This window comes from Mastigoproctus giganteus, chromosome 7 (assembly GCF_048544385.1).
Source record: "Mastigoproctus giganteus isolate SK-2022 chromosome 7, ASM4854438v1, whole genome shotgun sequence".
Classification (NCBI taxonomy): Eukaryota; Metazoa; Arthropoda; class Arachnida; order Uropygi; family Thelyphonidae; genus Mastigoproctus; species Mastigoproctus giganteus.
In genome coordinates this window covers 179,685,348-179,700,977 of record NC_143581.1, presented here as the reverse complement: position 1 = coordinate 179,700,977, position 15,630 = coordinate 179,685,348, and the positions used below count along the sequence as shown (strand labels likewise).

Below are 15,630 nucleotides of genomic sequence, written 5' to 3'. Positions count from 1 at the left end.
TTTATTTTCTTGTTCAATAATATGCCCTAATGATGAAAAAAGGTCAGGTTACCTCCACTTGAATCCCATGGGAGCTTGAACCCCTCCAGAAATGGAGGGGGTAACCTAACCTTTTTTTCTTTAGAATCATGTGGACTAGCACATAAATTGTTTATTAACAAAATATTATTTTTTTATTACGGTACTTTTATTTTTAAAGACACTCTTGCAGATACACACGTATCATAACGTCAATCAACACCTCACAGCTATTCACTATATATATAGAATATTTCATTTCTTATATTATTTCCTAACCTAATGTTTAAGGTTAGATCACTAAATATAAGGAAATCGTTTCTATTATTTCCTAACCTGCCATTTAAGGTCGGGTTACAAAAAATAAAGAAACCTTTTCCTTTTTTCGTAACCAAACCTAAATCAACAGTATAGTAAAAACACTCTTGAACTCCAAAAATCTGCTTTTAATAATCAGAAAAAACATAATGAAGAACATAAAAATGAACAGAATGAAACTTTTATTAATTTAGTTTTCATCAAAAAATCAACAGTTTTATTTTCCTTACAAATTTCTTCCATCTTTAAAAGATTCGTCGCTACTATTACATGTTTACTGTTCATTACAAAACTATTATGCACCATTCTTTACTCATAAATACACATTATAATGCCAACCAATGACTACACAGTAGCTTGTCCTCTGTTGCACCCACCACCAATCATTTCATTGTTTGCCACGCCTACCTGTCAATCAATATATCCTTCTTGAATTCGGCTCCAGACCGATAACACCTACCGTCTGTTTACCGAGCGAGCAGCACTAGAGTCCAGTGTTGGGAAACTAATTTTCAGTGTAAGTTATCTGTCGTTTCTTGTCGTTCTCGTGTTGGCTTTCTTTACCTTAGCCAGTCCCTTTTTTCCCAATATTGGATGACTGCACAGCGACTGATTTTGTCCATTTTTTCCACCTTATTCACACAACTGTTTTGACTTCAGGACTTGTAATTAAAAAAGGAATTATTGAAACTGCATGAAACTTGGTGTGAGTTACTATTTAAAGTTTATACATTAAGTGCAGAAATTTTTAACACTGTACCACTACCCTTTCATACTCGGGTCATGAACTTCTCAAATGTCTCATGTACAGCAGATGGATTGAGGCATTGAGCTTAGCGACTTCTAATGGAGAGTCATTAGAAGATGTCCTATTAGCAATCAATCTGTTCATGCTATTGCAGCAGAATTGCAGCACCCTGGATCATGGTATTACTACAGCCAGGAAATGTTTAAGCAGACCACAGAAATCTACAGAAAGAGACTGAAGGGCACTTAGAAGAATGGCACTTATATCCTATCAGTCCACAGAAACTGATGTTTAGCAAATGACAGTATGTAGAGAGCTGTATATAATTGAATTTCACAGAAAAGCTGCAGCACACAAATCAAACATCACAGCATGGTGATAATTTACTTGTTGACTATCTTTGGGAGTGATAGATGCCTGGAGAATGTTATATATTACATTCTTTCTTTCCAAATGTGTAGTTTGGCAAGATGCTGTCACCATCTGGGGCTGTTTCTTGTGGTTTGGACCATTGGTCATTGTTCCTGGGACAATGAATGCCATGCAGTACATTGTTGTTCTGAACAATTCTACTCTTCCTGAGGCGCCTCCGTAGCCAGGTGGGCAGGAGCAGCAGTGCATAGCACACGCTTCTTGATTAGACTGGGGTTCGAGCCCGTGACCACCAAATACGGAGGATGCGGAAAGGTCAGGGAATGACCACCGCATATCCCCGGAGCAATATGGCCTTAGTTGCTAATGCTCCTAAAAAAAAAAACCAAATAAAATAACTACTCTTCCTACACTGTGCTGTGGTAGCAGTGCGGAGAGGGCCCTTTTCTTCTTCAGCATGGTACTGCTTCATATCATATGCACAGCTTGTTGTATTAGTATTAGTAGCAGCAAAATGATGCAAGTCAGCAAGTTTATACAGCATCAGCCATTAAAAAAAATCCCACTTCATTTGTCCATTTCTTTTAATAAATTGCCCAAAAGTTCTTTAAATTTATTCAAACTACCATCTTCCACAATATGGGGTATAATAGAATAATACTGTTTTTTCCAACAGTCACTCTCTGGCTGAAAGCAAATTTCCAGAGACATCTTCCCTGCAACTATCCTTTTCCAATTTAAATTTATATCCCCTTGTGTGTCAGAAAAAAGATTAAGGATACCATCAATCCATTTAAAGCCTTAAAAGCTTCACTCAAGTCTGCTCATCAATGCGTGGTTTTCAGATGCCGCAATTTGCAGATCTCAAATCTTTCTTGGTAAGATACCCTTTTGTGCTACTAACTAATTTTGTTGCTCTTCTCTGCACCCTTTCCAACAGATCTACATCCTTCCTAAAATGAGGCTTCCGAACCTGTGTACAGTACTCAAGATGACCTAACTATTGCCTTATACAATGGGATAATTGCCTCTTTGTCCCTGCTGGCAAAATTCATGTATGTCAATGATATACAGGAAAATTGAGTTGTCAGCAGCCTGTCTGAACTGTACAGAAAACTTTATGTTGTATCTTACAATTAATGTTGGAGCTTTTTCATTATCAACTATTTAGCTCGATATAGCATTTCAGTTAGCTCGATCAGACCTAACTCTTGTGAGGAGTTCTCTCCATTGTATCGAAATATGTTTTCATTTGTATAGTTACCTTTTTTCATTTTGTAAATAATTGTTCTAGAATCTCGGAAGTATTGGGAGGCTGTAAACCCCTGGATTTATGGCCGTGAGCAGCAATAAAGATTTTCTCTCTCGCGCGCGCGCTCTCTCTCTCTCTCTCTCTCTCTCTCTCTCTCTCTCTCTCTCTCTCTCTCTCTCTCTCTAGTGCTGGCCAAATGGCTTGTTATCCTGGGATATATTGCTATCAAAATGCCCTACCTTGCATTTGTCACTGTTAAACCTCAGTATCATGGCAAATAACACTTAACATTTATCAATATAAGATTGGAAACATGGCAAGTAACATTTATCAATGTTAAGCATTATTTGCCATGTTTCCAACCTATCTGCCTAATTCATCCAGTTCTTTTTTTGAAGTAGCATACCTTATGCGGTACTTAAGATTAGTTGCCCTGATTACTGTCATTAACAACCATACCTTTGTATTATCAGAAACTTGATAAGCATATTACAATTAATTGAGTTAATAATAATAATAATAATATGCCTACATCATTAATAATTATTTAAAATAGTAAGGGGACCCAACACTGAACCCTGTGGGATCCCATTCATAACATTAGTCCACAAACAGTAGTGACCATAAATAACCACTCTCTGTCCCTTTATACTTTTATCCACTGTTAAGGATAAAGGGATAACTATTCCTTTATCCATAACAGTAACTTGCTCCAATTTGCACAGCACTCATTCATGTGGAAGAGTATCAGTAGTTTTATTGCAGTCCAAGTATATGATGTCAGAATTATTTTTTGCATCCAGTTTCTTTGTTACTATTTCATAGTAATCACAAAGCAACTGGAACTAATTGGTTTGATCTGACAAAATATCCCTTTAACAAATTATGCTGTGAAATGCCATATAATTGTGTTCCCATCATTGTGCACACTTGGTTGAGCTAATAAGATCATTGCAAGAATATTTGCTGATGCTATCGAGGCAGTGTTAGGTGGGTCAGAAAACTGCTAGCTTGGGGGGGGGGATACAAGGACTAATAGATTAACAATAGCCACTGGCAGAGGTGAAAGTGATTCTTGCACTGCTTCTATTGGAATGAGCAGAAGACTGCAAAACAAGATACAGGGTATTGCAGAGACTGCTGGGAGTCATTGCGGTACAAGTAAACACATGGGTAGCTAAGAATAGGAACAGGTGCATGTATACTTGCGTGTGCACCATTGCTAGGAGTTTGGTAAATAAATTTGATGAATTTGAGGTATTGCTCAAAGCATCAAAGGCGGATATTGTGGGGATAACAGAGATGTGGTGTCACACAGATATAAGGAATGCAGAACTGGAATTTGGGGAGTTCAATGTGTACAGAAAGGATAGACAGGATAGGAAGGGAGGAGGGGTTATGCTATTAGTTAAGAAACACATAAGATCCAAGAAAGTGAAGCCAGTCTACATCGCTGGCCAGTGCAGTGTCGAGTCAGTTTGGTGTGACATGAGCATTGGGAGATCAAAATTGAGAGTAGAAGTGTGCTATAGGCCTAATGACTCTGATGAGTATAATAAGAAACTGTAGAGGGAAATAGAGTGGGCCAGTAAATCAGAGAGTCTTGTAATGGGGGATTTTAATTTCCCAGATATTGACTGGAATTTGTGGGTTGGTCACTCACACACTAGCAAGGCTTTTGTGGATTTATTGGATGATTGTTTTCTACATTAGCATGTTCGGGAGGCAACTACAGGGAATAATACTCTTGATTTGATTATCAGTAGTGATTCTTCATGCATTAAGAATCTGCAGATAAAGGAACCAGTAGGTGGCAATGATCACAGTGTGCTGAAGTGGGATTTACTCAAAGAGGTAACTACCATCAGGGGTAAAGGGAAGGGTTTTTGCTTTCATAAAGGCGACTACGATGGTCTGAGACAGTATTTAAATTCTATACAGTGGGACGAACTGATGATGTTACCAACAGCAAATTCAAAATGGGAAGCATTCAAAGAACTTACTTTGGAAGCTACTATGATTTACATACCAACTAAGAAATATTGTTCAAGGTTTAGGCCTAAATGGATGTCAGATGAACTAATGAGACATATGGCAGAGTAGAAAAATGCATGGGATACATATAAATTAACGTGACACAGAAGCCTATGATATAAGTTGATCTGTAACCAAGTTACAAAGGAGGTTAGGCAGATTACGAGAAATCTTTTGTAATTTTGTAATTTTGCACCAAAAAATCCCCTATATTTTTTGTATTCAAAAAATCCCCCATAATTGTGTGTATCTATAGGTCTATATGTGTATCTATAGTTATTTATATACATATATATATAAATTTATATATATGTATACATAAATAACTGTAAAACTATTATGAAGAAAAGTAAAAATGAAGAATTTAATTCTTCATTTTTACTTTTCATATTGCCTCTATACATATTATATTGTATATTATGTGATGCATACGCAATATCCAACAATGCATCACATAATATACAATATAATATGTATAGAGGCAATATGAAAAAAAAAGTTTTTTTTTTTTTTCATATTGTTTATATATATATATATATACTTAACTTGTTTATACATTTTCGTTTTTAAATTGTTGTACTACTTGGGAGCATCAGGTTTGTAGCAACCCCAACCAACTCGCTAGTTATATTTAAACCTAGCCCTGGTATGGATAGCCTTACATATAAGATACATATAAAAAACAACAAAATTAATGAAATTTTAAAGAAAGCTGGAGCAATTGGCAAAAGTTGGTGAAAATTAATATATATATATATATATAGTAGTTATAGTAAATGTATAATATGTACTATATAGATACTGAATATGTATATAAATATAACAGTATATAGCAGGCCATAAGGCCAAAATAACTTATAAGGACTAAGATAGCCCGTGTAGGTCTACACTGCCATACCCTGGAAATAAACATATAATTAGTAATAATATATAAATATAGAATATAGAATACAATAATGATTATATAACTAATTATTGATATATAGATACATTGAAAGGAACTTTTTCAAGGGCTAACCCCTTTCAGTATATCCCACCAATAATTAGTAGAGCTATCTGTTTCTAATTGCTATCTGCCTGTTTAACTAGGTCCAATTAATAAACATAAAGGCTATTTTGTTAAAGTTTAAATTTAACAGCTAGCCCGACAGATAACTTTGAAATGAATATATAGAAAATAGAGGGCCAACCATAATTTACAATTTCAGTTGTGGTAATATTATTTGATTTATATTTATGCAAAAGAAAGCTACTGCTGACATAAGGAGAAAGGAAGTAGAGATAAGTATAGTAATAGTACCTCAATTTACTATACTTACTTACTTACTATACTTATCCCTACTTCCTTTCTCCTTATGTACCTCAATTCACTGTGCTTACTATACTTATCCCTACTTCCTTTCTCCTTATGTCAGCAGTAGCTTTCTTTTGCATAAATATAAATCAAATAATATTACCACAACTGAAATTAAAAATTATGGTTTACCCTCTATTTTCTATATAACATTCTATATATTCATTTCAAGGTTATCTGTCGGGCTAGCTGTTATCTTGCCTGTTTGCTGTTAAATTTAAATTTTAACCAAATAGCCTTTATGTTTATTAATTGGACCTAGTTAAACAGGCAGATAGCAATCAGAAACAGATAGCTCTGCTAATTATTGGTGGGATATATTGAAAGGGGTTAGCCCTTGAAAAAGTTCCTTTCAATGTATCTATATATCAATAATTAGTTACATAATCATTATTGTATTCTATATTATATATTTATATATTATTACTAATTATATGTTTATTTCCAGGGTATGGCAGTGTAGACCTATACGGGCTATCTTAGTCTTTATAAGTTATTTTGGCCTTATGGCCTGCTATATACTGTTATGTTTATATACATATTCAGTATCTATATAGTACATATTATACATTTATATAATAACTAGATTACAGACTGATGTAATGTTCAATCTACTATTGATGGCATTAATCTGATCTGACATAACTTTTACATTTATCCTAATTTTTCATAATAGATTATATATATATACAGTGTTCTCCCTAGAAAAGTTTGCCAGGCAGGTGGCATTATGAAGTACTGAGTGGGGAAGGGTAATACTTAGCAATATTATAAAATTTTCTGTTATTTATAAATGTGACTTAAGCAATCCAGAGCAAAGATTAATTGCATAATTTAACATTATGTGCTCCTATCGCATCACCGCCAAATACGGAGGATGCGGAAAGGTCAGGGAATGACCACTGCATATTCCGGAGCAATATGGCCTTAGTTGCTAATGCTCCTAAAAACCAAATAACAACAACAACAGCTCCTATCGCATAGTATGTTTGAATTAATATTGATCGAGATCAGTGAGCAGTACCATATGGTACTGCAAGAATAACTTAAATTTTAGCTGGGCAGTCAGTTAAATTTACCGGGTAGTACACCCATTCGATAAGTCCTGGGGAGAACACACACACATATATATATATATTAGATATTATTATTCACTTTCATTTTCAAATTTTATTTCATATTTGGTGCCCTTCACAGTGTGCAAAATTTTTAATTACACATGTTGCTTTTCCACAGAGTAGCAGCCATCTTGAGAGAATATTGAGTTTTGTGTTCTCATTTTTAAAATATGAAAACAATAATAAATCTTTCAAAATCAGAGTAAAACTAGATGTTGTTTCAATTAGTTGGGGAATAAAGACAAATAACGTGAAACTATAAAATATATCATTATCCAGAATTTTGTGGTGGGTCACCTTAAAGATTCTTACACTCAATTACTCTGAAAAAACTGCAAAAATTTACTTCAGAGGAAATAAAAGTTTGTTTATATTTAAGAAAGTAGAAAAATTTTTAGGCTTTTTTTTTATCACTAATTAATGATTAATGTGGGATTTTTATTTTTGAGGGTACCTGTTAGGAGACACTACCAGGCTAATTTTTGCAGCTTGCACAGACTACAAATTGACATTATCACAGACATAACATCTACAATAATAAGTATAAGAACTGATATGCCATGTGAATTAGTGCACTATGATCAAAGTATTTGATCATAGTGCACCAATTCATCAGAACCCTCAAAACCAATAACACTGGTTTCACTGCCTCAAAGTTTGGAAGCAATTGGCTAAAGTCATTTTGCCATTTTGTGGCTAAATGACTCTCATACAAAATGGCTCAAGTAATTTTGTATGAAATTGTTGGAAAATGGCTATTTTAGTTGCTTGTCATGAGGGCATTGTTCATCTGGACATTGTGTGATTGTAAACATAAGCTTGGCAATTTTTATGTGATAAGCTGTTTATTTAGAAAATTGAAAGGTGCATTTTTGAGTGAAAATATAAACAAAGATTTTTTTAATCTTTACGATTCAGGCTTCTGATTTTATACAGCATCTGTAAAATTGAAGTGGTTTCAATGTTCTGCGATATAGCAATTTTTTGTATGGTGTTTAAAAAATTTTTGATATAAAAATAATTTTATACAGTATTGTTGATTATTAATTGTGAATTCTTAACATAAATGTGAAAAAAATGTAATTCACACTTAATGACATAGAGACATTTAAAAAGGGAATGAATATATGTTTTAAAAAATCTTTAAAAACTTTATTTGGCAAATAATTTTTAAATAACATGCCATTTTGGAAATAGTCTTACTGCAAGAGTTTTTATTCCCCTTGCCCAGTCATGTGACAAAATAAATCTAGTTAAGTGATTTTACTCCTTAAAGTGGTTTCACCATTCAATAAATGCCCTTATAATTGCAGTGCATCTTTTTCACTCTATATAAAAATTTTTATGACCAAAATTTCATCCTTTATAAAATAAAAAAAATCCTAACTGATTAATTATCATTATAGTCTTATTTATGACAAATACTTATAGTTCTCAAATATTATTAAAACTCTGTCTAAATAGATAAAGGTATTGTTTTTTAATTTATAAACAAAATTATTTTTTGTGTTTTTTAGAACATGTAATAGCTTTAGAAACAGTTCAAGAGGAAGCTGAAACTGGAGTTCATACAGAAAAGCTGGCAATCAAAAATCTTAAAAATGAAAGTGAAAAAATAAAAGTAAAAGAAACAGACATTCCTAAAGGTGTTCTTTTATCAACTGACAAATTTCTTCAAAAACAAAACAAAGGAAATTTGGATGTGTGGTGGTTATATGATGATGGGGGTAAGTTGGCAGCAGTGAACAGTAGCTTATTTAATAAGCTGAACTGTATATAGTAGTTTATAAAAATAACTTTAATTGTAAATATAATGTATCACCCCAGGGACTCACATCTGGTGAGTATGGGCTTGGCACACCCAGGGTCCTGAGCTGGATATCATCATTCTTCTCTTCCTTGGTGATTCCCTTCTACTTCTCTCTCTCTCTCTCTCTCTCTTTCTCTCTCTCTCTCTCTCTCTCTCTCTCTCTCTCTCTCTCTCTCTCTCTCTCTCTCAGGGTAACTCAGAATTTTTTTTTGGCTGGTGTAGAATAAGCCTCAGGCTTCCTTGCACCATATGACTAATGATAATGATAATAGTAGCTAATGTAATAATCTAAGCATTTTTACAGTATATCTTATTATATAATAGCTTATGTAATAAGCTAAACTGTTAAACTGTCAATGTACATTCCACAAATGTTCTTAAAATGTGAATTTTGCATGTGAAGACATTATACCCCAATACAGCTGGAATGCTGTATCAGAGTAGTTTTAATGAATAATTGGATTTTAATAATAATAAAGTAATAGTAATCTTAGGATAATTACAAAACAAGAAACTTGAAGGTGAAAAAGGTTTGAGGATAATGATACAATTTGGGTTAGCACGGAGTTCTGTTAAATGAGAAGAATTTATGAATTTAGTTCCATATTCTGTATGTTGTTTTTAATGTGATTGTATTGAATATATACAGTGTGAAAGTAATATTGTATTTTTGTGTATGTTTGACTGAATATTTATGAAAATAAGATATCTTAAAACATGATACAATATTAGCTTTTTGAAAAAGATCAATGTTCTTTTTTGCATTTTATTTAATTTTACTGAATGCTTTATGCACTTTGAAAGTAAAAAAAAAAAAAACTATAATATTAAAAATACTATTAATATTCTAGGTCTGACATTGCTACTTCCATATCTCTTAACTACCAGATCCAAGTGGAGGGACTGTAAGTTAAGAATTTTTTCAATTGCACAGACTGAAGAACAGATTAGTGAAGAGCAAGCAAAGTGTGTATATTTAGGAATTTTATATTTTGTTAAATTTATTATCCAATTTATATTTATGTACATATTCATGTTTATACAGTAAAAGTCCAATAATCTTTTAAGTGGCCAGGCAATTCATAACATAATATAACTCATTCCCCCATTCCTTGAATGTCATTGCAGGAAAGTAATTTCACCTCAGAGAGATGAGGTAAAAATCCTTGCTGCATTCAGACTTTGAAATGAATGTGGTGACACACAATGTATTCAGTTGTTTTTTTTAAATTTAAGGCAGATTTCATTCTGTAATTAATTTGTGCATCCCAGTAGTTTTGTGATTGTCTTTACTGGAAAGCCTAATCTTTCTGCCATCCTGCTTCTGAGGCTCAACTGCTGTATAGCAACATGGCCTGCTCATTTATGGCAGGGTCAGCAGCCTTTTTTCCTGTGAATGCCATATTTGTTCATTACAATTTAAAAAAATCTTTACATGCCATTTTAACAGGTGTATCTGAAATAATTAAAGAAATATCCATTTTAAGGCTATTTTAGCATTTGAGAACATAGAAATAAAGCTATTCAATATATTAATATTGTAATAAAGTATATAGGAATAAATTTATCAATTTCAGTTACTATAAAAACATTAGAAAACAGATAAGGAGGCAAGCATTGTGATAATAAATAACAGAAAAAATTATACCACTGGCATGCCTTGAGGTGGCATGTATAGGGTTACCAATGCCTGATATTCATATTGCTTGCCTTCTTTTTGTCTGAAACAGAAATTATTTTGGGAGGAAGGGAAGGGAATGAGGTCCAGGCTGTATGAAGGAATGAGGTTTGCAGACTTTCTTTACAGTATCTACTGTTGTCATGAAACTAGTATTTTTCTCTTGTGACAAAACATCAATGAGTAAGCATCCTAGAAAATAGTTCCTATAATTTTGCAGCTAAGTATCCTTAGCTGCAAAATTATAGGATTTTGGTTCCCTTCCATTTTGTAATCAGTATTATGTCATTCCATGCTCTTCTCCCCCCATCCTCAGTGGGCTTTTAGGTTAAAATAGTGAAACAAGCTTTCATGATCCATCATGATACTTTAAAAGTAGTCAATCCTTTCTGCAGCATGGATCAGTGTTATGTCATTCCATGCTCTTCTCCTCTCCCCTTCAGTGGTCTTTTAGGTTAAAATGGTGAAACAAACTTTCATGATCCATCATGATACTTTACAAGTAGTCAATCCTTTCTGCAGCATGTCAGCATGAAGAATCAGCAGGCAAACAGAGAACCATCGAGAACATGCCTTATGATATCCCAAGGTCTTTATCACCTCCTGTGCTGTGTGATGTTATATTCTCAAGATCAGTTTTCCAAATAATTGTCCTTTGATCTTCCTTAATGAGAGGATTGAATTTCTGCTTACTGCTGTAATTGTGGCTGACCAATGATATATTGGTTGATCGGCGATATTAGTGTTTCCATCATTAAAGTGCTTATCCCATGGCATATTGGCACACATCAGACATCTTTATGACCCACATACATGATGGCCACACATGCAGAAATGCATCTGGCACACCTGACTAATATGCCTGTAATTGAGTTGTTGTCGTTTATAAGGAATTCATTTGCTGCACATTATTTTGCTACTGGCCATTTTATTTTGGGGGGGAGGAGATTAATAGGAAACCAGCAATGTGCATATTTTTGGATTTATGAGGACAGATATAGCCAACTTTTTTGCCAATGTGCTTACAGCATGCATATAATCAAAATTTCTTGTTAGTATTGGTATGATCCTCACATTTAGTAAAAAAAAAAAAAAAAAAAAAAAAGCAGTAAAGTTTATATTGGTAGTTTATGTTAAATAAAGTTTTTTGTGCAAGTTAACAATGCTTGTAATTTCTATATACTTTTAACTATTTGTAGTTAAATGCCAATTACACTTTTCAAGGTTTCAGTTTTTATTTTGTTCATCATACCCCTAAAAGAACATACTTAGTAGTGTGGTTTGGTGTCTGCCAGACACTGTTGTTTTCTTTTTATTATAAAAATATTGCTTTTTAGCTCATTTGTTGAATTGAAAAGGTGTTTTATTAATTATGATATTATAATTTACATAATTTATTCCAATGTTCATTCTTTAAAATGTTTTGTGCTCTATGTATTTTTCCATCTGTCTTCTATTATACATCCCCACCTCAATTTTTAGCTTTTAATTTGACAACCCATCTTGAAAACAGACAAATCTAAGAAAAATACACATAATGAGCCAAATTATAATATGCTACCGGTGCAGATATACTGGCTGTAATTCATTATGAAGCAAATTACAATTACTAAATGAGTAGTATTTGTACACTTCAGTTAATTAATTTAAAAAAAAAAAAACACATTCCATTACATTTCATCCATCAGATGCCAGACAAATATGGAATAGAAAAATTTTTACTAGGGGTTATTATTTTATTCCCAAATTTTAAAAAAAAAATTTAAGGTGGCAGCTATCAGATGCTGAACAAGTGCTAAAGGGATAAATGTAGGGTTTTTTGACAAAATGTTCAATAAAAAGATGTGTTTTTATTTCTGTGTTATTTATTATTTCTTTTTTCTGTTTATTTTCAGTTGCTGCAGTAATATAAAAATATTGTTAAATTTCTCTCGGGTATGCCAAACTGGGCTTGCTAACTGAGAATCTAAAATGCTGTTGGAACTGATATTTGGGTGACACTCAAGTCAAGCGGACCTAATTTTGGTGAAGTCCATTGGGCTGTGACAGCCAAATCCTCTGCTTGCACCTTCACAGTGGTGAACTGTTAGTAACCCTAGGTATAACCCCCATGTGCAAGTCCTGAAATACAGTACCTAGCATACTGGAGGTGGCTATTGAAGTGCAAACCAACATAAGCAGGGGTTGAGGTGTAGTGTCAACACCACATGGAGGAATGCCGCCCATCTGTGTTACCAGGCCATATTAGGCGGTAGATGACTCTCATCAACCAGTACAATATCACCACTTTGCTTAGTGGAGGCTTGAAGTGATGGAACCCATGTTTAGTTTCCAGAGCAAGGCTCCAGCAATCCTCCCGTTTCTTCCATCATGCAGTATAAATAATGTCTTTTGAGGTTATGATGGACATCGTGGCAAGATACAATCTTCCTTACATTTCAAAGGTACAGCTCAAAAATGGTGTTCGCAGGCTGGTCACTAGATAGCCCACCAGACCGAGCCTATTGAAACTCTCTAGGAGGCTTCTGGATCATCAAGTGTATAATCTCGCTGCCTCTACTCTGTCAGATAGTGACTGGAGGGAATCCAAGTAGTGTGAATGCACTGGGCATTGTCAAGGCTGCATTATGTCAAGGACATGGGTATATTCTTGCCACGTATATGCCATATCCACAAATTTCATTACTTCGTACAGCATGTCCTCCTCACATTTTCATACTACTGAGTACATCATGAATTGTCAAATTAATAGAACAAACATTATCTGCGAAAATGTTTTTACCAGGACAACAACAGTATAAATTGTGGAATCCAAGCATGTTGATAGACTGTTTCTGCCAACATCAGAGCCAACTTTAGGAGCAAGCCAACATGGCATTAACTCAGGACACTGAACTTTCTGAGGATGCCAAAAATTGAAAGAGCAACAGAAAAAACTAAAAGGAAATCACTATCAATGAACAAGAAACAAATAGTAATAGTATTCACCTTATAGTGTAAGGAAGCACCACAGGCTTTTGCTATGCCAGCATAAAAAAAAAACAAGTAGATAAGAATAAATGGACAGCTTAAAAAAGGAAATTATATAGAAAATTAGAGCATTGGTTTTTGATTGTTGAAAAAACTATTAATGCAAATGCTGCTTGTGTGGTATGACATTTTGAGCCAAATAAACATTACAAGCAAAGCTCTCTGCGAAGGTAAAGAAAGCCAACACAAGAACATTGAATAACTTACACGGAAAATTAGTTTCCCCGATATGGCACTCTAGTGCTGCTCACTCGGTAAACAGACAGTAGGTGTTATTGGTCTGGAGCAAAGTTGAGAACGATATATTGATTGACAGGTAGGCATGGCAAATGATGAGCTGCTTGGTGCGCAAACACAACACACAATAACATTGGGTTAGTATCATTTTAGTAGTAACCAGAAGCACTAATGGTAACTTGCTCTAATGAATGCTTTCCATAATGGTGAAAAAAGGTCAGGTTACCTCCACTTGAATCCCATGGGAGCTTGAACCCCTCCCGAAGTGGAGGGGGTAACCTAACCTTTTTTCTTTAGAATCACAGTCATATTTAGAAATACATTCATAAAAAAATAAATTGTTTTATGACTGTATTTTTAATTTCTTGTTCAATAATATGCCCGAATGGTGAAAAAAGGTCAGGTTACCTCCCCTTGAATCCCATGGGAGCTTGAACCCCTCCCGAAATGGACGGGGTAACCTAACCTTTTTTACTTTAGAATCATGTGGACTAGCGCATAATTTGTTTATTAACAAAATATAATTTTTTTATTACTGTACTTTATTTTTAAAGACACTCTTGCGGATACACACGTATCATAATGTCAATCAACACCTCAACAGCTATTCACTATATATATATATATATATATATATATATAGAATCTTTCTTTCCTTATATTATTTTCTAACCTAACGTTTAAGGTTAGGTCACTAAATATAAGGAAACCGTTTCTATTATTTCCTAACCTATCATTTAAGGTCAGGTTATGAAATATAATGAAAAATAAAAAACCTTTTCCTTTTTTCGTAACCAAACCTAAATCAACAGTATAGTAAAAACACTCATGAACTCCAAAAATTTGCTTTTAATAATGAGAAAAAAACATAATGAAGAACATAAAAATGAACAGAACAAAACTTTTATTAATTTACTTCTCATCAAAAAATCAACCAACATTTTATTTTCCTTACAAATTTATTCCTTATTTAAAAGATTCATCGCTACTATTACCTGTTTACCGTTCATTACAAAACTATTATGCACCATTCTTTACTCATAAATACACATTATAATGCCGACCAATGACTACACAGTTTCTTGTCCTCTGTTGCACCCACCACCAATCATTTCATTGTTTGCCACACTTACCTGTCAATTAATATATCCTTCTCGATTTCGGCTCCAGACTGATAACACCTACCATCTGTTTACCGAGTGAGCAGCGCTAGAGTCCGGTGTCAGGAAACTAATCTTCCGCATAAGTTATCCGACGTTTCTCATCGTTCTCGTGTTGGCTTTCTTTACCTTAGCCAAGCTCTCTTGGCTAAGGTAAAGAAATGTGGTCATTTTGAATATATGAAAAGCTGTCTCTCTGCTTTCACGATCAGTCAAATTCCTTCTAGATAGAGCAACAAGAATTTGTCTCAAAAACATGTTTGATAATGAACACAAAGAATGGAACACAATTGAAACGAAAGAGAAAGAAATTTTAGGATCCACTCTTTCATTGTTTTATACCATGCAATCTAGTCAGGTTGAGATGATTATAAAGCATAGCAACTGAAAGACAGGTTTGAGTTGATTATGAAAGAATAGCAATTAACTCCAATATCTATAGAACTTGAATTATGCCACAGAAATGAGGATTGATGAGCTGCATAACAATTTTGTGAATTT

General features: G+C 33.8%; 1 protein-coding gene across 2 annotated transcripts in view; it reads left to right on the top strand.

The window, feature by feature from the left end:
* The window catches only part of LOC150083367 (solute carrier family 12 member 2-like), a 451,471-nt gene that overhangs the window by 329,891 nt on the left and 105,950 nt on the right, over nt 1-15,630 (top strand). For both annotated transcript variants that reach the window (XM_090377993.1, XM_090377992.1), the window contains exons 19-20: nt 8,732-8,941; nt 9,876-9,990. In XM_090377993.1, coding sequence (XP_090234119.1) covers nt 8,732-8,941; nt 9,876-9,990 — 325 coding nt within the window. The remainder of the gene's footprint in view (nt 1-8,731; nt 8,942-9,875; nt 9,991-15,630) is intronic.